At 38.7% G+C, this 23,588-nt stretch overlaps 1 protein-coding gene and 1 long non-coding RNA gene across 3 annotated transcripts in view; both read right to left on the bottom strand.

Moving 5' to 3' along the window:
• The window catches only part of LOC309659391, a 437,716-nt gene that overhangs the window by 33,636 nt on the left and 380,492 nt on the right, over positions 1-23,588 (bottom strand). The window lies entirely within an intron of this gene.
• KCNMB2 (potassium calcium-activated channel subfamily M regulatory beta subunit 2) overlaps positions 1-23,588 on the bottom strand; it is a 49,003-nt gene that overhangs the window by 15,618 nt on the left and 9,797 nt on the right. The window contains exons 2-3 of the mRNA XM_082459056.1: positions 11,790-11,960; positions 9,192-9,387 (exon numbers count right to left, since the gene is read on the bottom strand). Coding sequence (XP_082315182.1) covers positions 9,192-9,387; positions 11,790-11,960 — 367 coding nt within the window. The remainder of the gene's footprint in view (positions 1-9,191; positions 9,388-11,789; positions 11,961-23,588) is intronic.

The raw sequence follows: 23,588 nt of genomic DNA, 5'->3' as shown, positions 1-23,588 counted from the left end.
TTAAAGCTTCTGGTCATCAGGGTCTCAAATGCACACGTTTGGACTGGCCAGATGAGGTGTGTGCCATACATGATCGGGTGTGGGTGCTCAGGGCCAGGCACTTAGAAATGCAACTCCACGTTACTGGTAGAGAAAAGATTTCTCTGCCCTTGTGTTTTTAGCTTTTTCTAACCTTGCCACCCACAACCTTTCAACACACATAAACTGGCTCCCACTAGACTATTATTAGCCTTGAAAATTCTATCATAATATGTCAATCATTCATTTACTTTTATTATTGATGGGTCCTTCTTTTGTGCTAATGAATATATAAGGTAGTATCACAAGCCCCTGACATGTCTTCAAGAGGTCTGGTTACTGTGTTTCTATAAGCAAGTTACTTGGCTTCTCAGAATCAACTTTTTTATATAGTAGGGTTAATAGAGCCTTCCTGGCAGGGTGTGTGAAGATTAAATTATGAATATGCATAAAGCATCAATAAATTTTCTTTAGCATATTTTTTATTGGACTATCACGTTTGTCCATACGATCTAAAGTCTTTAAACAAGTGCCACATACTAAACTGCGAAAACTTTAAGGAGGGTAAAATTACTAGTTATGTGGTTTTCACAGGAACAGTCCTATTTGATGGCTCTTGTCACGTGTTCCTTGTTTTTGTGTCCAAAGAGATTTGACATTATGCTGAATCCTACATTAGGATTCTAAGTTTTTCTTTCAAACTATAGCCATGTGTATGTTTCTGAGGCTGGTATGAATTTGGGGTAAAGATTTAGTGATCTTATGATTTTATCACATGTTTGGAGAGTGCATTTCAACAAATGAAAACTTTAGTAAGTGATCAACACTTAGTTGGAAAAATGAAATGTAGATTGAAAAGGTAAAAATCCTTGTGTTTTTAGATCATTCTTTTCTTGGTAGGAGGTATGGGCTAGGAAAGATTTAACTTTTAGACTGCATGATATTTAACAAAAGGAACATATGAATAATAATTTTATATACACAAGACACTTAAATGCCACTCAAAATTTGTTTATATATATTTATATTACCATGGCTATAGGTCCTTCTTTCTTTTGTGCCTAACATATGGATATAGAAACCTAGCAAAACTCTGAGGCAGCCATTCAGGGGAAGATTTAGACCCTCATCTCTCTTCTCTTTCTTTTTTTAATTTTAATTTTTTATTTTTAATTAATTAATTAATTTTTGGCTGCACTGGGTCTTCGTTGCTGCAAGTGGGCTTCCTCTAGTTGCAAAGAGCGGGGGCTACTCTTCATTGTGGTGCGCAGGCTTCTCACTGCGGTGGCTTCTCTTGTTGAGGAGCATGGGCTCTAGGCACGCGGGCTTCAGTAGCTGTGGCTCACGGGCTCCAGAGCGCAGGCTCAGCAGTTGTGGCGCACGGGCTTAGTTGCTCCGCGGCATGTGGGATCTTCCCAGACCAGGGCTCAAACCCGTGTCCCCTGCATTGGCAGGCTGACTCCCAACCACTGTGCCACCAGGGAAGCCCTCACATCTCTCTTTTTAATCCTGAATTTTGTTAATAAACCTTTGTGCTTTCCCAACTCCCTTAAATTCTCTTTAGTATTGAAAATACAGAGATGGCCCCACAATGTGACCCTTCGTCTCCCCAGCTGAGAAAAGCTGCATCCTGTCACCTTCTCCTGACTGTCCTTTCCCTTACCACAAAGATCTAGCAATTGCATCTTCTCTCCAGTTCTTTGGAAAGCAACTGAAAGTTTTCTTAGCCTCTCTTCCAGAATCTTTCACATCAGTAGAGTTATTTTCATTCTCGTGATGGACAGACGTTTTGAGAAAGTACCTGTTGGGCTTTTGCTTAACCATGCTTCACTAGGCATGTGTGAAGCAAAAAGTGACAGGCCTTCACCCTAAAAATAAAAGCTGTGGGGAGGAGTGGGGGCAGTAGGAGGGGTATATTTGGCTGGATAACCTCACTGGTCAGCCTCCTTTTCCTTATGATGGTAGGAAGGGAACTATTAATTCTCAGGATCACCTCAGGGGAAGGGTTTGTTCTTCATTTGTTCTTTTATTAAAAGGGCAGTGTCTTATTTCAGAGAGGGGTTAAGTTTGGTGAAATCTAATCAATATGTTTTGAGTGTCTCTAAAGTACCAAGTTGCATGCTGGGTATAGGCATGAAAAACATAAACAATTTAAAACAGATCATTAGAGAGAAACAGGACAAGGGTGGTGGGAGTGATGAAATGGGACCAGCAATGAGGCTGGAAAGGCTCTTAGTAAAGGCTCTACACTTCACAGAGGTGGGCCACAAATTTGTCAGAACTCTGTGGTATCCAGGGCATCCTAGTCCACAATGCCTACGAGATAAAAACAAAAACACTGCTCATTGAAGCATAAATATCTTGGTTCCAAAGTCAGATGGGACTTCTTCAGTGTCCGCAAACAATGAGTATTGTGTACATGTTTATTAAGCATGTATGACGTGCCAGGCTTTGTGTTCTGTGCTGGAGAAGGAGACATAATCCCTACATTCAAAGGATGTAGAGATCCCCAGCTGGCAGTCTTGGAGTACTCTAAACTTTTGAGTTCTTTGAACATTAGTGATGGACAGAGGAGGTGAGAGAGTAAACTGGGATGGTATTTTCATTCTTGTTTGAGACTTCCTGCTCCTTACCATCACTTTTAGAAAAGCGAATCCCACAAAATTTAGACTATTTTAGTTTGCACTTCTAATATCTGCTTGATTTTGGCAAGTGGGACTGTTTGAAATGTTTGGTAGAGGAGACGAAAACAGTATTCACACTCTGCTATGTACCATAGTTTCCTGCAGTATCGAGACACAGATTCCTCCAGAGAGGTTTTCCTTTTCTGTGTTTCCCAGAGCTTTCACATTTATTGTGGCATTACTGCTTGATGTGGAGTAGAGGAGAAGCTTGAAAGACCTAGGAAATCCACTAATGAAATAGAAGCCATGTGGGGCTACAGGATTAGTCAATACCCACAATAGCTTAAGCCATGGAGCCCTCAGGTCCACGATGTATCCAGTTAGCCCTTGAGTAAGTTAGATATCTAATTTGACCTTGCCCTTCACCATGATCCTCTTTCTCAGCAATGGAAAGGAGTAGGTTCATTTTCCATGCTTTTCTTCTTGATGCTCAGTGCAAGCTGTTTTGGGACACATTCTTCCCTTCATTTCTGCACAAAGATGCCCTTAACTGTGCCATAATTGAGTTTTGGTGAGCAGTGACTAAACTTTGTCAATCACAGAAGCATTTCTGAATCTATGGTCCATAGGCAGTTTCAGGAAATTTCTAATTTAAATATCCCTAAATTTAAGGTGCTGATTATGGGGATGTCATATGTCAAATTTCTGGGCATGTTTTTTCCCATCTTTTCAGGGTGCACTTCTATCTAATATCCATTCTGTGTAAACTGGTGTTGAATATACAACCTTGACTGCTCCTGTGGATCACAGATAGTTCATGGCCTTTTACTTGATCCTAATCACCTCTTGGAGTATGATGAAATGGCATGGATTCTCACCTATTCACTAAAATATACCATCAGAAGGAAAATATTTCTTAGAATTTAGAGTTTTTTAAAGCTCTTATCTTTACTCTCTCAAGAGGATACGCTAATGTTTTGCTTTTTAAGAGAGAGCATGTTTAGGTAAAGAGACTTAGATTTTAATTCAGACCTAATTAGTGAATGTGTGACTTTGGGAAAATTATTTCATTTTCTGAGCTTAGCTTCATTATTGTGAAGTGGAGATAACAGTGGTACCTAATATGTGAGATTGATGCTGTAATTAAACAAATGAGTTCATGTAAAATATTTAGTATTATACAGTGCCTGGCACATTTTAAGCTCTTGATAAAATTTGGCTATTACTACTTTAGGAGTAGGGTTTTAGTCAGGATTAAATGAGATGATTTTTATAAAGTTCTTGGCATAGTGCTGGGCATATAGTATATAGTAGATACTTAATAAATGTGGGCCCCTCTTTCTTTCCCATTTAGATTCTCAACTTCACTTTATTTTCTTCCCTTTTATCCTTACCCTACCAAATGCTGTGCAAAGGAACTCAGTGTTTACAAGCTTTGATTAAAATTATAGAATCTCCCAGCATTCAAGCTAAAAGCTAAATAGAATCTGGAGCAGTGGTTTTGCCACTATCTGGAGACATTTTTAGTTGTCACACTTGGAGGGAAGATGATGCTAGTCATCTAGTGGGTAAAGGCCAGGGATGCTGCTAAAGATCCTACAATGAACAGAACAAGTCTCCACCCTACCCTCACAGACAACAAAGGAATATTCCACCCCAAATGTTAATAGCCTCGAGGCTGAGAAATTCTAGTCCAGATATGTATACTCTCTGGATGTGCAGAACTCAGAAGGCTTCAGAATGGTGACAAAATGAGGGGTGATGCTGAGTCTGGAGTTATAAATAATTGGTTAATTTATAGAATTTACCCTCCATCCAAAATAGCTGTCTTCCTCATGACAGCGATATATAAAATACCACATATATGGTAGTATACTACATACCAAAAATGGATATACTTTCTGGTTTTGCACAAAGATTCATTTTTAATGCTCTCTTAAATCAGATGGGCGTGTTTTGGGAATCCCTGGTGGGTAAACAAGGTTTTAAACTCTCAAAGGAGATCAGCATTGAGAAATTTAACAACCATAGTGAATTAATACTCAGCCACAGTTTATGATTCCTGTGACAGCCTTGTAGCCAGAAGAGGCAGGGGCCCTTGAGCCTGCTTGCAGCTCCTAGAGACTGTTAGTCAGCCAGTTGCTCTGCAAGAGCATGCCAGCTTATCAGCTGAAGCAGCTTCAGTTGTAATATGGACAAGAGGTTGGTCACTGAGTTTAAAAGCCAAAGAAAAAGAATATATGAGAGAGTGTGAAAATTTAAAAATAAAATCCTTTTGGATATCTTTCTACAAAGAAGCAGACAGCTTGACTGATATACCTTTGCCTCCTGTTGTCCCAAATCAAACATTGTCAGTAGTGCCTTATGTATCTCAGTAAAACCATGCCCATTCATTGGTAACTATGGGGAAGACTACTATTTTTGGTGAGCTTGGGGAATAGTAACAAGAAGGAGAGGTCAAGATAGAGAATATTTTAATTTTTCTCCCCAGGAATATCCTGTATATTTCTCATGCTACATTAAGATCATGGTTTAGTGACCTTTTGACATGGCGATAACTGTATTTTCCACGTATTACTTCTGATTAAAGGCAGAGGACAGCTAACCAGCGAGTGAAGAACTACTGGGCCAGGAAGGTGATCCTGCTGTTTAGTGTTTTCTTTCCCCTGGAAGTGTCTGTTGATTCTAGAAGGGGGCTGAGATCCTAGAAGGTTGGATGGAATTTTCGACAGCCTTGCAGAGCTAGGGGCAGGAATTATCATTAACAACCTATCAAGTGGGGGCCCTGATGACCCCCTATTTCCTTTGGGCTGGGACTGTTAAGGGCTGCATCCTAGGAGTAATGGTCAACCTGAAGAAGATAGGTCCTCAAAGGGACTTAAGTTCAAACTTGAATATCTCAATTTATGTAGTCAGAATAAGGTGATCATGAATGACACCTAGGGGCCTTGCAGAAGCAAATGGAAATAATTTTTGGAAATGATGACATCATGACATCAACCTAGGCTTAAAATTGTTTTTATAAATAATTTTGCAGATATGATGTTTGACAACTAATAAAAAATAACCAGACATTACAATGCAACATGAAAACAATTAAGAAAAAAAAAATAGAACAGGCACATAGGGGCTTCAGATATTGTAGTCATCAAAATAAACTTTAAAATAACTACAATTTTACTTTTATGTTGAAGAATTTAAAAGAGAAGAATTAGAATACTGCAGAAAACTAGAAATTATAAGTAAGATCCAAATGGATATTCTAGAAATGAAAAATACAATAAGAGAAATTAAGAACTCAATGGATGGGTTTAACAGATTTGTCAGAGCTGAGGAAAGAACTGTGAATCAGAAGGTAGGTCAATACCTAGAATGAAGCACAGAGAGACAAAAGGAGGGAAAATATTGAATACAAAAGAGACAGGAAGACACACAGGGGATACAATGAGATACCTACCATATAGTTCGTAGGAGTTCAAAAAGGAGAAGAGGGAAAGAATGAGAGCAGAGATAATATTTGATGAGATAATGACTGAGAACCTTCTAAAACTGACAAAGAACATCAAGGAAGAGGGAGAGAGGCCCTGGGAACACTAAGCAGGCTAAATAGAAATAAATGTTTACTTTGGCATATAGTAGTTCAACTGTAGAAAACCAAAGAAAATAATCTTTAAAGTAGACCAAAATTACCTTCAAAGAAGTAGCAATTAGACTGAGAGCTGATTTCCAAATAGTAGCAATGCTCACCAGAAGAAAATGGAATGCTTTCAATGTACAGAAATAAAATAACAGCCAACTTAGAATTATATACTCAGTGAATATATACTTTGAGAATGAAAATGAAAAGAAAATATTTTCAGACAAATGAATGCTTAGAGATTTCTTTAGAGCAGATATTGCACTGAATAATTAAAGAGTGTTCTTCAGGAAGTAGGAAAAAGTGATCCTGGACCAAGGATAAAGGAAGGAATGAAGAATAAGAAAATGGAAAATGATGTGGACACATCTAAAATAGCTACTGTATACAAAAACAATAATAATATCTTCATGGGCTTAAAGTATATATCGAATAAAAATGATGATAATATATAACTTGAGAAGAGAATAAATGGAGTTAAAATGTTTTAATATTCTTGATTAGTCAAGATTGCAAGGTGTAATCACTAGTTAAACACTAAAAGAATAGTGACAGAACACATAACTTCCAAGAAAATAGAGGGGGAAATGGGATCATAAAAATAATCCAGTGAAGAAAGGGTGGCATTTTCATAAATGGACTTGGACAAATGATTGTCCATATGAATAAAAAAGAAATCTAGAAACTTGACTCCTGCATAAAAATCAATTCCAGGCAGATTGTACTCTAAATGTGAAAGGAGAAACAATAACATTTCTAGAAGATAATTTGGGAGAATGACTTCATGATCTCAGGGTAGGTGAAGACTTTTTAAACAGACAGCAGGGCAACCAAACGTTTGAAAAAAAGAAAGAAAAGAAAAGAAAAGAAAGAAAGGAAGAAGAAGAGAAAGAAAGGAAAAAAAAAAAGAGAAAAGAGAAAAATATTGACAAGGTTTGGTTGCACTGGAATTAGAGACTTCTTTCATTCAAATACATCATTAAGAGAGTGAAAAGGCCACCTTTCATTTCAGGAGAAGGTATTTGTAACACAACAATCGAGGAAGGTTCATATCTAGATTTAAAGAATTCCTACAATGAATACTAAGAAGAAACCATCCAATAGAATCAATTCAATAGAAAACAAGGGACTTGAACAGACATTATAAAAAAAAAAGGATATTCAAAATGCCAATAAATAAATGAAAATGTACTTAATAACATTAGTCACCAGAACTGCAAGGTTCTGATTTCCTGCAGTGCAGGGTATGTTTTATTTCTTTGCTTTCATGGTGGTTATGTGGGGGAATCTCTATAACAAGTGCTTGAGCTGTACTTTTTCATTTCTTGCATGTTTTACAGTTAAAAACAAGGTAAATAAACCAAACAATGACCTAGTATCATACTGACAGCAGACAGAATACTGGTCCTAAAATTTTAACTGAGATTTTCCATGGTAGGTTCACTCCCAATTTATAGCTTACATACTGCATTCATAGGGTTTATAGCTTACATACTGCATTCATTCATACTGCATTCATACTGTAGTGATAAAATGTCAAAACGAGAAAATGGAAATATGTCCCACTTTTTGATGCCTATTCAATTTTGGCCAATTTCCAATTCCTTGGAGATTTGAGAGTTTTACAGACATTCATCATTACAGGTCAGTTTTGATTTAGAAACTTGACTTCAGGGATCTTGAAAAACGTATACTTTGTGGGAGAACTAAGCTATGTATATTTGTAGAATAGGATTAGGACTGGTATTGTTTGTGGGTACCACAAACAAAAGGAAATCAGAGCAGACATCATGTCCTCAGAGATATTTGCAAGAATTCTTTTAAGTTACTGTAACCAAAATGCAAGGTGGGTTTACTTACTTTTTGTTAATATATCACAAAACGAATCCTATGTTCTAGTGTCAAGCTTTGCAGCTACTGCATTTTTTTCAATACATATAATCTGTATCATTTAAGTGCTGATAATTGTAATGAAAAGTTTTTACAAGAAAGGCTAGAGTTGTGAGAATTGTATCCTGGTGACGAGAGCCAATTGTCCTGTTGGAGAATGGTATCAGGTTGTCTTGGCATATGAAAGTACTCTGGCCATCTAAATTGCTACCATAAATCCAAAACACAATGTATTTAACTTAAAATTGATAATGGCAGGTTGGTTCTACTGACACTTTACTAGTCATCCCAGACCTTTTAAATGCAAATTTTATGTGCAGCTTTAATACAATACATATTGAGCATCCACCACGTGGACTTGAATATGTTAGTGCTGGAAAATTCAGCCTCTATGAACATAACACATGTGAAGAAATATGCACAGGCACACATACTGTGACCATGGGTAGAAGGTCTCACCTGTGCTCTGCTCAGCACTCTCCATACTCTGTTCTAATCCTCACAGTGAATGACCTTGCAAGATGGTCATTGTTATTAAATTTTTAGAGAAAAGGATACTGAGGCTCAGAGAGCTTAAGTTACATCTCCAAGACCACGGAATGAAGTGACAATGACCGTGGAAAAGCAAAATATAGTTTTACCCCGTGGTTCCCAGGTATATGACAAATATCTTGTTTTTCTGGCTTGTACAACTCTGACTAAACTGCACATTTGCTTTGAAAGACTAAGTCTATTTGTGTATCAATAAGGATATAATGTTTACCCTTCTAAACGAAAGTAAAGGCTAAATCTTCACTGTTACAAAATGGGGGATGATCTGACCACCACTTGCACAGAAAATAAATGTTTCCCAAGTAAGAGAGTCAAGTAGTGTAGTGAGTTCTGTGACTGGATGAGGAAGGGCCTGCTTCCTAGTGGCATTTTCCTTTGAAGTGCTGGCGCAGGGGAACTTGAGAGAGAGAGATGGAACGGTGCGGAGCTGTGTGGGGATGAACGAGATGCAGTGTGCGTCCAGCTCCTACCTTCTGATTGATTTTCATTGTCTCTTCCGTGTGGTAGAGAAGGAGCTTCTCTCCAGAAGAAGTCAGGTTAACGTACACCTGGAGACAGGGGTACTGAGAGAGTTTCCAGCAGTCCGGACCACAGCTGAAGGAGCAGTTAAATGTTTCCGTGATGGATGCATTCAGCAAGGTGCACTGAGCCTCCTCGGTCCACACACTACACAGAGAGGAGGAGAATAAGCACAGGCCCAAATGCCAAGGGCAAAGAAGGTGTAATCAGAGGGGAACATTTGTCAGCTCCTTGACCTGAAGAATCTTCCACATCTATAATACAACCTATTTGTTAATGTGTATGTTTTTAAATAGGGCAGCTTTAGGCTAACTATAATATAAACACAAACTTTGCCTGGCATCTGAGAACTTTGCCAATGATTTCCATCAGATATAGTATCATCTTTTCCAATGCTTGATTTAAGTTAGATATTTTTCCTTATCAAATTCACTGGTAAGCATAAGGCAGCATCTTTTTACATCACAACCTGTACTCACCCTGCATTTCTGCATTTTAAGCTGCTTCCTGCCATGCCTTGGTCCTCACCTCGCAATGTCTGCCCAGTTTGTAGGCAGAGAAGGGGTAAGGGAGAAGGGGAGGAGAGATGGTGAAAGGGTGGAGGGGCTTGAGGTCCAATGTGACAGATGAAAGGACAGTAATATATTTCTTTAAGGTCTTTCTAATAAGGGAGAAAAGAGAACTCCACCTTTTGATTATACCAAGAGCAATCACTTATTGCATCCCCCTTCACCCTAACTGGTGCTTTACATACATTGTCTTCTTTGTTCTCCCAATAACCCTATAGGTTAGGTATTAATTCCTTTTAAAGCTGAGTGAATTGACAGTCAGAGAAATCAAATACATGCTAGGACACACAGCTAGTAAGTGATGGAAATTGTGATTCCATCCAATCCTCTATTTCTCTACTGCCCGGGCTCATTCCATGGTGCTGCCCTTCTTCCCCACAAACAGTGGAAAAGAGGCTGTTGTTATATGCAGATTAATGGGTTCTTATCAGTGCCCTGGGACCTCTCAATTAGAAAGATTAAACAAACAAACAAAGCAACCCTCCAGCTGCCCATTGGTCAGCTTTTCATTCTAAAACGTTTATAATTTTATGATCAAGGGTAATATTTGTGATTAGGAAGTAACACACCCAGAATCAATGTTTTGCTTCTGGATATAAGCTGATTACCAGAGTGATCAGAAAACAGTTTCTTTGCAGATTAATAGCCCTTCTTTTTGCTGGACATGTGTTGACAGGGCCCCCTTTCCATGTCCAGTTTCATACCAGAGCCAGGATACTAGCACTGACCCCCTCTGGTGTGGCAATTTGTACTTTCCTGGGACATGAGTGGTCAGATTTTGCTTATACAAGGAGGAAAAAAGTCTTAGATGGTTCTAAGCAGATGTGAGGATCTGAAAGCGGTTTTGGAGTCAGTGAACTCTTGGGGCCTGAGGCATCAGAGCTTTCACTGAGAAGGAGCACAGCTGAAGGCATCAGAGAAACAGAGCAGAGCAGCCACAAATGGGAAAGATGATGCCTTAATTTTAGCAGATTACTGTGTTTCAGCTAGATTTTCCTTCTAAAATGAAAGTATTAATTTAGGTGGGGAAATGAATGCCACAAAATGGTTTGATTCTCTTTTGGATTGAAACCTCAATTTTTCATTTGAAAGGGCCTCATTTCTTTAAGCTGAAGCACTCTGAGACCTGCCCCATTAGTTATAGCAATGCTGGGCTTTCCTGTGCTCAAAGTGTCCAATTTATGGACAACAGTTAGCTAGAGATGCTGTGGAGGTTTGTCATGTGGCTTACTCAGGGGGAACGCGCTTGACAACTCAGTATTCAACTGCCTCTCTATCTATTCAGTAAACCTAGGGCAAATATTTAAATAAGAAGGGTTCAAAATCTTTAATTTAAAAAGCTAGTGCATAGTAGCGTTTTTCAACCTATTAGAATCACCTGGGGAACTTTAAAAGATACTGGTGAATGGGTCCCACTCCAGACCTACTAAATCTGACCCTGTGGCATGACTGTGGTGGGGCCTGGGTGTCAGTATTCTTAAAAGTTTCTCAGGAAGTTGAAATGTGCGGTTGAGAACCACTAATGTGTGGGGTGATGGAAGAGCGGGGTGTGCTGGAAAGGAATGCAGGTGGAGAATGGACAGAGGTGTGAAGAGGCAAGAATAGGGATGCTGGAATTAACAGGATGTGGTTTTGAATCTTGGCTCTGCCGAGCACTAAAGCTGTATGACACTGGGCAAATTATATCTATCCTGAGCCTCAGTTTTGCCATTTTTATGAGTATATTCATACTTATAGAATAGTTGTGGGAATTAAAAAAGTAGTGTATGGCAAGTCCCTGGCACATAGTAAGCAGTTTATACATAGAACTATTTTTATCATTATTGTTAGATAACATTATTGACAAATAGTTATGTGCCAGGCACTGCTCAAAGTTCTTTTTAGGAAAGAAGGTAAGGAAGAAGACCTCAAGATTGATAAGCTGTGTGGGAGGAGGGAGAAGGGAGACAAAAGACAGTCCCAAGCACCCAATGGCTTTACCTCTGCATGTATGAGCGCAGGAGTGTGATTCCCAGCAGAAAGTACATCATGATGGAGCACACCATCATGGCCAGTCCCAGCAGAATGGCCCGGTCCTCTCCTGCTTTCAGTGCTGTGACAGTTTTCCTTTTGTCCAGGAGGTCATGGTCCCTGATTTTTTGGTAAATGTTTCTGAGGTTGAACATAATACAGTTTTACTTGAAGTCCATGGTTAATCAACACACCCCTAAAGAGTAAGTCGCTGCTCAGGCCTTCCTAAGGCAGAGAGGCCGAGAGGGGTCCTCCAAACCCGCCTGAGTGCAGTTGGATCCCAGCATGTGACTATTGCCTTCCAACACACACGTGCACACACACTCACACACACACACACACACGCACGCACACACCCCAACCCTGAGCAGAGACAAGTCTCCCTTCTTTCCTTGGGGCCCATATCTAGCTGTCAATACTTTTGCCTTTTCTCTAAGTCTGAAGAAAGAAAGCAATCCCCTCAGCCCTTAAAATAATGCTTTGGGTTTGTTTCCTTTGCCAACCCCCAGCTGATCATCATTGATCTTTCTGTACTCTCTGAATACCTAATGGAGCATTAATTCAAATAAATGGCAACATATATCAGGAATCTATCAACTTAATATCTTATTTCCCCTCGGTAGTGATAGAATTTATCCTGGTTAACATTTTTCTCAGGCTTAGGGTTGCTTAGGGCTCTGTTGACTTGAGATTTATAAGAAATGTAGAGGTGTCCAGTGGTGACCCAGACTTCTTTTCCTGTACTGTAAACATTTGAGTGAGTTTACAAAAATGTCAGTCAAATCAAGGCCAGACTCCATAAGTTTGGATAGTTTTATTAGTATTTTAAAAAATTTTCGAGCAGCAACCTACGGTAAGAAAAAAACAGATTGGAGTCAAACTGTCTCCTAGTTCAAAACCTGATTTCATGGCTTACTAGCTGTGTGATCTCTACAACTTCCTCAGCCTTTCTAATTCTCAGTTCCTTGCAAAGTGGAAATAATGTGTAACTATATCGTTACGGTTAAATGAGATGACATAAGTAGATTATCCAGGAGAATGACTGACATGAAGTATTTAATAAACGTTCCCATTTAAAAATGGTGTGGGGAATGCACCTATGGTCAGCTAATCTATGACAAAGGAAGCAAGGATATACAATGGAGAAAAGACAGTCTCTTCAATAAGTGGTGCTGGGAAAACTGGACAGCTACATGTAAAAGAATGAGATTAGAACACTCCCTAACACCATACACAAAAATAAACTCAAAATGGATTAGAGACCTAAATGTAAGACTGGACACTATAAAACTCTTAGAGGAAAACATAGGAAGAACACTCTTTGACATAAATCACAGCAAGATCTTTTTTGATCCACCTCCTAGAGTAATGGAAATAAAAACAAAAATAAACAAATGGGACCTAGTAAAACTTCAAAGTTTTTGCACAGCAAAGGAAACCATAAACAAGATGAAAAGACAACGCTCAGAATGGGAGAAAATATTTGCAAACGAATCAATGGACAAAGGATTAATCTCCAAAATATATAAACAGCTCATGCAGCTCAATATTAAAAAAAAAACCCAATCCAAAAATGGGCAGAAGACCTAAATAGACATTTCTCCAAAGAAGACATACCGATTGCCAAGAAGCACATGAAAACCTGCTCAACATCACTAATTATTAGAGAAATGCAAATCAAAACTACAATGAGGTATCACCTCACACCAGTTAGAATGGGCATATCAGAAAATCTACAAACAACAAATGCTGGAGAGGGTGTGGAGAAAAGGGAATCCTCTTACACTGTTGGTGGGAATGTAAATTGATACAGCCACTATGGAGAACAGTATGGAGGTTCCTTAAAAAACTAAAAATAGAATTACCATATGATCCAGCAATCCCACTGCTGGGCATATACCCAGAGAAAACCATAATTCAAAACGACACATGCACCGCAATGTTCATTGCAGCACTATTTACAATAGCCAGGTCATGGAAGCAACCTAAATGCCCCTCAACAGATGAATGGATAAAGAAGATGTGGTGCATATATACAATGGAATACTACTCAGTCATAAAAAGGAACGAAATTGGGTCATTTGTTGAGACGTGGATGGATCTAGAGACTGTCATACAGTCAGAGTGAAGTAAGTCAGAAAGAGAAAAACAAATATCGTATATTAACGCATGTATGTGGAACCTAGAAAAATGGTACAGATGAACTGGTTTGCAGGGCAGAAATTGAGACACAGATGTAGAGAACAAACGTATGGACACCAAGCGGGGAAAGTGGCGGGGTGGTGGTGGGGGTGTGATGAATTGGGCGATTGGGATTGACATGTACACACTGATGTGTATAAAGTTGATGACTAATAAGAACCCGTTGTATAAAAAAATAAATAAAATAAAATTCAAAAAATAAAAATAAAAATGGTGTGGGGAGCTACAGCTTTATGACATGGGCATCAGAACATCCCCAAATTGCTGTTCTTCTCCAAAGAATTTCTAAAGGACAGAATGTCAAGGCAGTGAATAGTGTAGAAAGCTTATGAGTGGAGGGTTGGATTTGAAATAAGGTCTGGCAGAGAAGGCAGAAAAGAAGTGAGAAATTGCTGGTGGTGCTGGCTGGTTGGAGAGATATGTGAGAAATATGGGAAGGAAGGCAATGCTCAAGGATTCTGGAAACACAGGCAAGCAAGAAGCCACGGAGAAGGGAGCTTTGGATTGCACGGGTGTGGGAGTGGGGAAGTTGCTGGCTTTTAGGGCTTGGGGGCAGAGGGGAGGACACATAGAATGCTGAAAATGGAGAAAGAAGCTCTTATGCTATTTTTATTTTAAGCTTCAGACAAAAAGCCAACATACATGAGACAGACTTCAGATTTTCCTTTTAAATTTTCATCACTAGTCACTCTCGTTGCTTGAAAAAGAACTAGAATCCAGTGTGGAACTTTGCAGAGGAGGAAAGAGGTGCCTGTTATTTGTATAATTGTGTGTATATTCAGGGCTTCTATTCAGCTTCGTGCTCCAGGATGGCCTTACTGGTGTTCATGGCTGGCATACATTCTGGGGTGCTGGTTCATTCTGGACTGGTTGTTAGATATTTTGATTCCCTATAGAAGTGCGAGAACATGTATGTACTTAGTATATTTCCAAAAGGTTTTAAGGAAGACTATATGTTAATCTGGTTATTAGAGTATAAAATTAATGGATTAGTTATCACTATTACTATTATTTAAAAGTTCTCTTCATGAGGTAGTTTATATAAATCTTACTCGTTCCTTGAGGAGTGGGCCCTTTATAGTAGGAGAATCATAGCTAAATAGAGACCTTTGTTCCTCATCTTTTCATGACCATGTCCTTCCTGCCTCTTTCCCACCAGCACTCACTCATGGCCACTCATTCTCCTCATGGCCAGAAGCTCTGAGAGCCCATCTTTTTTATTACTCTCCAGCTCCCAAGCTCAGTGCCTCTGGACTAGCTAGCTGGCTGGCCAGCTTGCAGGCTTTTGACTTCCTCAGGCTAACCACCACCCATCCTCTAAGTTTCCCCATTCTTTTGTGAGATTTTCTTTGGAAAATGTAGGATTTGTATCAAAGCTCTTAAACTTGATTCTCTATGAACCTGAATGAAAAAAAAAAAAAAAAATCAGTGCCCATTCGGTTAAAGCCAGACTTCTGAAGCAAGAAGAGACAGGCTGAGTCTGAGTGGCTTCAAAGGCCTGCTGTAAAATAATCATCTTTTGTTACTTTCCTGTTGTTATTTATCAAAATGTATTTAATTCTAATGGCTGCATTGAGATGTGGACTTCCTGCAGGTGGAAGCCAGCAAGGAGGGAGCAATAGTCTCAGGTCCAGAGTAGTAGGCTGTCACACTGCATCACTTACATCAGTCTATACCCATAAAAGAGATGCAGTGTAATCAGTCAGTTATGTTACTAGAACAAGAAGGGTACAAAAATGATTCAAATGGGTAATTTAAAAACAAATCACAATTTGGAAATGGTTAACAAATGTTCTTCACGTGCTCTGGGATGTGTAGAGAAGAGGGAAAATGATTGGTTTCCACACAGGCTAAACACATCTGGGAAATCAGGATATTACTCAGCAAAATGAAAGTGGATGAGTGAGGTGGGACATACTCATGAAATTCATCAATAAGTGATAATTGAATTAATGGATAAGTTAAGGAATGAATGAATAATTTGGAGGAATAAAGATTCAGTTAAAGTCTACGAACTTATTTTGAATGCTGGTAACCTCTAGTTATTGTATGTGGCCCCTACCCAACAGGAAGACCAACATGAAAAAAAAATATCAATGTAGGGTAGTAAATTCAATGATGGAGCCATTCACAGCATGAGTATAGAAGAGGAGTAATTTTCCCAGCCTGAGGGAGCAGGACAGGGAGCAAGGATTAAGGTTAGGGAAGGCATCCTGGAGGAGAAATGCCTTAAACAGAATCTTCAAGATTGAATTCAAGTTAACCAAATGAGACAGGGAATCAAGGGCATTTCAGACAGAAGGAATCACATGAACAAAGGAGGGGGATTTGCAACTACATGCTGACTGTCAGAAACTACACAAATTTTATTATTACTCGGATGAGTATGGGACCGGGGAAATGGGGCAGATGAGTTTGGTGAGGTAGTAGGTTATAAAGAGTTTTTGTAAGTCATTTAAGGAACTTGGCCTTTATCCTGTAGTTAATGGGAAGGTGGCAGAGGGTGACATGATCAGAACTGAGTTTCAGAATGATCACTCTGGCTTCAGGGTGGAGATTAGATTAACGATGGAACCAGACTTAAATCAGAAAGAAGAATTAGGGGATTGTTACTGTAGTGTTGGCAAAGGATGATGAGGGCTGGATCTAGGATCGAGGTAGGATAGATGGAGAGAAAAGGATGTATGGAGAAATATGATGATGGAAGTGAGAAAAAGGATATAGTTTAGATTTATGCCCAAGAACTTAACTTGGACGACTGGGGAAATAGTAGAGGGTGTTAAAGCAGGGGTCCTTATTTTGCTATTCTTCAAGGTTCCAAAGGGGGTGTTTTTGCTGCCCTGGCTAAGAAGGGAGAGGCTGATTGTTCATTTATAGATTCTCTTCCCCACAAACATAGTGTCCTGAGCTCAGGTGAGGATTGACTAATCTGATTGGTGAGATAGGCCAGAGCCTGACAGTCAGAGGCCCTGTCTACATTTTGGGTGAGACTGAAGATCACTGTTTATGAGTGGCACAATTTTTTTCTCATCCTTTTGGACTTGCCTTTGTTCAGGCCTGGTGTGCCTTGGCCTCGCTATCTCTAGGTAGTAAGCCCCAGGTGGGGAAGGGAGTGTCCATAGCCTGAGACTAAGTGGATTAGTGAGGTGCCCCTCCCATGCCAAGTTGTCTTCAAAGCCGGGGGAATGAGCATGATGCTATATTTTGGGCCTCAGGCCTAAACATCATCCTTCATACTAGGAAGCCTTGTACTTCATCTCTCTTTGGCTCCTTGTGTCTATTCTCTGTGGAATCTTCTTAAAAGGGGTAGGGGGAGAAATAAGGGAATGAAGGCTAGAATAGTTCATTGAAGTAGAGCTCTCAGGAGGAATAATGACTCTGGGGCATGACTACAAAATAAGTTTCGAATATGGGGGATATTCAACCGTAGGTATAGAGCAGGAATTTGGATTTATAAGTCTGAAGCAGATCTACCCTTGGTGTATACTGGCGAAGCAGTATGTTTAAGCTCTGTTGGAGCAGCTGTGGCTTCATGGTTCATGGTGAACCATGAATCAATATGGTGGACACAAATCAGCATTTATACATGTTGGCAATAACAAATAGTACATATGTGCAGTCTTTTCTACATATACAGGGAGCATTCTGCCCAAATCCTTTTGAAGAATGTGAGTTATTAATAAAACTACAAGGCAAATTCAAGTATAACAAAATATTTTGTATAAAAAATTTTAATTGTCCTATAAAGCTTTATATTTACCTCAAGCCATAGTCAACACAATACAATTTTATTTCAAACTCCATATTTGGATAGTTTCTTAAAGTTTGATAGTAGTCCTATGGTTCATAAGCAAATTATTTATGAGGCTGTACATATACAAACATGGATATAAAGAGTAAAATGTGCAAGAAAAAAATTTTTCCTTGGGCTTCACTCATTTAAATTCAGATTCCCTTGGTATTTAGCCTGCAGGAAGAAAACTATTCATGTTAAGGCAGGGTAAATGTCATTTATTAATTCATTTGTTTATTCATTTGTCAACATTTTAAAGTCTTCATAAGATGAAACATACTGTGCCAAGTTCTGGGGAGTACAAGGTGAATAAGACATGCATGTCCTGAGGGAGCTGAGTGAGATACCAATCATTACAGTGCATTGTAAGGAGACTTATTGTAATGAGTACAGAAAGGAAGCAAGTCAATATGCTGGGGGCTGATTTGCCGAAGGTTCAGTTACTGAATGGCTAATGCACCATGATTAGCCAATTTGCCAATTTATTGAAGGATCACTTTCCCAGTTGAATAATTTGCCCACTTAATCACAGATTTAACAAAGACTTATTTTAAGGAGCATTGTTTTAAGTATAGTAAATTGATATGAATGTATTGTCTTATGAATATTTTAAGATGATATTTTAAAAATACATTCAATTATATTCTTCTTATGAATATGTTCTTTTTAGCAGTATTTTAAGATCTGTTTGCTTTTTTTTTTAAAAGCTAAGTAAGTTTCTGAGGGAGGTTTAGTCTCTTTATAAATATATTCTTATGAATATATTCATAGATATATATTTTTTGAATATGTGTATGAATATATTCTTCTAATAGATATAGCAAAAATGTAGCATTTCATATGGGAGCCTTTCCATTTATAATGATTTTTTTTCAAGTCCTTTTTTGTTTTAAATTATTATTTATTTATTTATTTATTTATTTATTTATTGGCTGTGTTGGGTCTTCGTTTCTGTGCGAGGGCTTTCTCTAGTGGCAGCGAGCGGGGGCCACTCTTCATCGCGGTGCACGGGCCTCTCACTATTGCAACCTCTCTTGTTGCGGAGCACAGGCTCCAGACGTGCAGGCTCAGTAGTTGTGGCTCACGGGCGTAGTTGCTCCGCGGCATGTGGGATCTTCCCAGACCAGGGCTCGAACCCGTGTCCCCTGCATTAGCAGGCAGATTCTCAACCACTGCGCCACCAGGGAAGCCCTCAAGTCCTTTTTAGAGTTATTTGCTGTTTTGCTAACATTTTAGCATCACTGAGATTCTTGTGCAAATTTCATGACTTTGATAGATTTGGCAACTTTATCAATTAACCAAAATTTGTTTCTTTTAACTGTTCATAAGATTATGGTAATTGATTTTGGGTGGGAATTTTTAACAGCTTTTTGAAGTTTCTGCTAAGTTTTATTTGAACAGTTTTATTTTGTCCTTATAACAAAATGTTGAATTTGTCTTTGCTCTTGTCCTGTTATTGGAACAGGAGGGATCTGGACAACATTGGTGGGACCCTCTGCTGGGGGTAAGTTGAAGAGCAGAATCAGCACAATGCAGCCTGGCCTGCTGATCCTAGAGAGGGGGAAACCCAGGGGCAGAGAGGAGAGAAAACAAAGGATAGAGAGAGCAGCAGGGCATGGCTGGGTTGGGGGAAGGGGAGGAAGACCTGAGAACAAGGGACTCTGAAGACGGAGGGTGTCTGGAGCACAGGGAGGGAAAAACAGAGGGGCAGAGAGATAGAGGGACAATGGCTGCAGAGACTGAGAGACAGAGGAGAAGAGTCTCAAGGCCCCAAATCTGGGTCCCCTGCAGTCTTTTTGGTTCCTACTAACCCATAGAACTATGAGGGTTACAATGATTATACAAAGTGTTTGGTAAGTAACTAAATTTGATAAATTCACCAAAAAGATCAACTGGCAAATGGATTAGTGTTTGGCAATTTGGCTTCAGGCAAATTGGCTATCACTGTATTGGATATTCCTTGAACTGGGCATTCAGTAGATTGGTGATGGATAACTTGACTCAGGACTTGATTTATGAACATGAATGTTTTAATTCATGTTTAATTAAACCAAGGTGGCCATAACACTTTAAGTGGTGATGGTTAAAGGATTCAGTAATAGACTGAGTTAAATCTCCAATGAGCAAACAGTTGATAAGGGGAATAGGGTAGCTGAGAGTGGTTGGATTCCAGGATCCAGTGAGTGGGGGATGGCAGGTAATGAGCTGGTTAGATAGGCAGGGGTCAGAGATAAAGGGTGCTGTATGTCTTCTGAGGAGCCACTAAAAGAATTTAAGCAAGAAAGTGATATAATTAGCTTTGTACTTTAGAAAGATCACTCACGTTAGTGTGGTTGGCTGTTTGGAATGGTTTGTACCTGGAGGCTAAGAGACTGATTTTGAAACTCTCCCAGCATTTCAGGTGTTAAAGAGGGGTTGAAAAAAAAGCAGTGGTAGAGGAGATGAAAATTTAGATATGGGCATCATTTGTGTCCAGAAGTAACTATGAACACTGTGGGTTTTAATGAGACTCCCTAGGTAGTCAGAGAAACAAAACTCAGCGAGGGTACTAGAACTTGGAAAGGGCAAGAAGACAGATCTGCAAAGGGTCCCAAAGCAGTCAGAGAGGTGAGGGGCACTGGCAAGTGCAGGAAAGAGGAGGGAAGGTGTGAATAAAGAATTAATGTATACTTGCCATAACTTGGGGAGGCCCTTCAGAAACCTAACCATAGGAACCACAATACTTAACATACTAAATATTTATATTTATGCCTCTCTGGCCCAGTGAATATTGAGTGGCTCAGGAGTTAGAGCCAGACTGCATTCATCTTTGTAGGTCCAGTCTCTTGCACTTATTAGGCTCACAAAGTATGTTCCTTTATGTGAGCTAGAAAAGGCTTCAATATTGAGCCTCCCTACACCGAGGCAGCCGGTAGGGAGGCTCAATGGCCAAGTGAAACCAAGTAAATCAGAGAACCATGGCTAGAACAGACTCCTGGCTTCTCTCTTCCTATCAGTGCCCATTGTACTCTACCACTAATACATTTAGTATTCCTTCTAGGAAAATTTCAAGCTTTTCTGGCACTGAGAGCTCTAGTTTCCAGACTTCAAGGAAAAGTGCCTTCTCTTAGATCCTACAAAGTGAATCTGTGGGGCAATGGATTGCTGAATGCCAGCTGAGTTGAAACAGGCAGAGTTGCTATGTATCTTTGCCCCAGGAGCACTCAACTCATTATCTCATATGGCAGAGCTGAGAGTGGCATGGATTAAAACAGCCACTGTTCTGCCTTCCGCCCACCAAAGTCTTCTATGTTTTTGAGATGTATGAACATCCTCACCTTCTATTAGTTCTATTAGATAGAACTAAATAATCATAAATGTTTATATCATTTAAGAAGAAAGCCTGAAAATTAATGTGCTAGGCATCCAACGTAAGGAGTTATGAAAAGATTAATAGAATATATTAAAAGAAAGTGTAAGGAAGGAAATAATAAACATGAGTAGAAATAAATGGAATCAAAGATGCACTGTATTAAAGAATCAATGAAATCAAAGATTAGTTTTTTGAAAAGAGTAATGAAATAGACAAACCTCTGATGAGACTGATTAAGAAAAACTAGAGAAGACTCAAATAAATACCAGGAATTTAAAAACCATAAGTACAGATACAGTTAGATTAGAAAGATAATAGAGGATATTAGAAACAACTTTATAGAAAGACATTTAAAACTTTGATATATGATTTACTTAAATATATAGCATATTCTTACAAATGTATGGCTTATTGAAACTGCTTTGAAATAACTAGAAAATCTAAATAGTTCTAAATCATTAAAAATTGAATCATCAATTTAAAATATCCTCATAATGGAAATACCAGGCTCTGATTATTTATAGGTAAGTTCTACCTAGATTATACAAATCATTTGGAGGATCATATTCAGAAAAAGACTTGGTGACATAAAGATGCAGATTTACCACAAATTAATTAATAGCTTTCATAAAATTCCAATAAAAATCGCAAGAGCTTTTTTGGGAAGTGGGGTAAGCATGACTGGACAAGCTGATTCTAAAATAGGTATGGGAATGCAAACATCTAAGGTTAGCAAATACAATCCTGATTACAAAAGAACAAGGTGGGCAATTTTATACCAGGTATCACGATGCATTATAATGCTAAAGTTTGTAAGCTCAGGGGTGGTGTTTGTCTGAGGTAGACAAAATTGACTAGTGGGACAGAGTAGAGATCCAGAAACATATCCATGCGTATGTGGAAACCTAATATATGATACATGTGTACTTTTAGATCATTGAGGAAAGGACAAACTATCCAACAAAAGGTGCTGGACAGTTGGTTATCTATACAGAAAAAAATAGATGCCTAGTTCACACTACACACAAAAGTAAACTTCAGATGATTAAGGACTTAATTGTGAAAGGCAAACCTACAAAATATTAACTATACCAGAGCATACCCTTTTGAACTTGGGATAGGAAAGGATTTCAAAATGTTGAAAAATTGCTGAGAACACATTAAAATTAAGACCATGTTTATGAAAAAACATCATAAAGAAAGTGAAAATACAAGTAAACTGGGAGAAGCTGTTTGCACACAATAGACAGACAAAGGGTTAATAGAGACTTTTATAAAAGTTTTTAATAGTTTATATAGCATTTTAAATTGTTGCTGCAGGAGGGTTGGTGTATTTGGTCTACTGTACTGTCAGAAAAGGAAGTCTCATTGTTATTTCTCTCCTCCATCTCTTTTCCCTCTCCTGGAACTCTTATCATTCACATGTAACTTTCTGATCCTTCCTCTTAAGATTTCCATCTCTTTGTAATTTTCCTCTGGATTTTGAGATATTTCTTTCACTTTATCTTCCAGTTCTCTCATTTTGTTTTCAACCATTCTCAATGGTTGCCTTTCTATCTTCTATTAAATTTTTTAAATGAAAGAAAACAGACTCTTATAAAGAATTCCTACAAGTCAATAAGAAAAAGACAAAAATCCAATTAAAAATGGGCCACATGTTAGAACAGGCACTTTACAGGAAAGGACTAGGGACGTAGACTCAATCTTATTACTAATCTGAAAAATGGGAATTGAAAGCACAATACCCTCTGGACTGATGAAAATTAAAACCCCTAAAACTATAGAGCAATGGAATCATACCTACAGCTGCTTTGGAAAGCAATGGCATTGCCTGGTGAAGTGGGAGCTGTGCATACTTTTGAATCAACAATTCCCAAGTTAGGTGTAAAACCTAAGAAATGTTTGTACATATGTACAAGGAGACATGAACAAAAAGTATTATAGCAGCATTGTCAGTACAAAAAGAACTGGAAATAATGCCAATGTCTATGAGAAGCAGACTGGATGAATAAATGGTGGTATATTCATATAATGGCGTACTACGCAGCAGATGAAATAAGCTACAGCTAGTCACATCAGCATTGATAAATCATGGGACCATGTTTGGTGAAAACAGCGAGTTGCAGAACAATTCATATGGTATGATTCAATTTATTTAAAGTCTCCAAACATTTAGAAGTAAACAATGTATTGTTTAAGCATTCAGATGTGACAAACTCATGAAGAAAAGCAAGGGAATGATAAACAGGAGGGTGGTTATCTCTGGGTGGGGGCAGGGATAAGGAGGGGGACGCTCTTAGGGAAGTGCCCTCAAGGGCTTCAAAAATTCTCATTGTTTTAGTTTTTAAGCTTAATGAAGGGTACTCAGATGTTTATTATATCATCATTCTCTGTATGTTAACATGTGATAAATGTTCCTTTA

Source organism: Balaenoptera physalus, assembly GCF_965194825.1.
Source record: "Balaenoptera physalus genome assembly, chromosome: 4".
NCBI lineage: Eukaryota > Metazoa > Chordata > Mammalia > Artiodactyla > Balaenopteridae > Balaenoptera > Balaenoptera physalus.
Note: the sequence above shows the minus strand (reverse complement) of the source record. Positions and strands in the feature narration are given on the sequence as shown.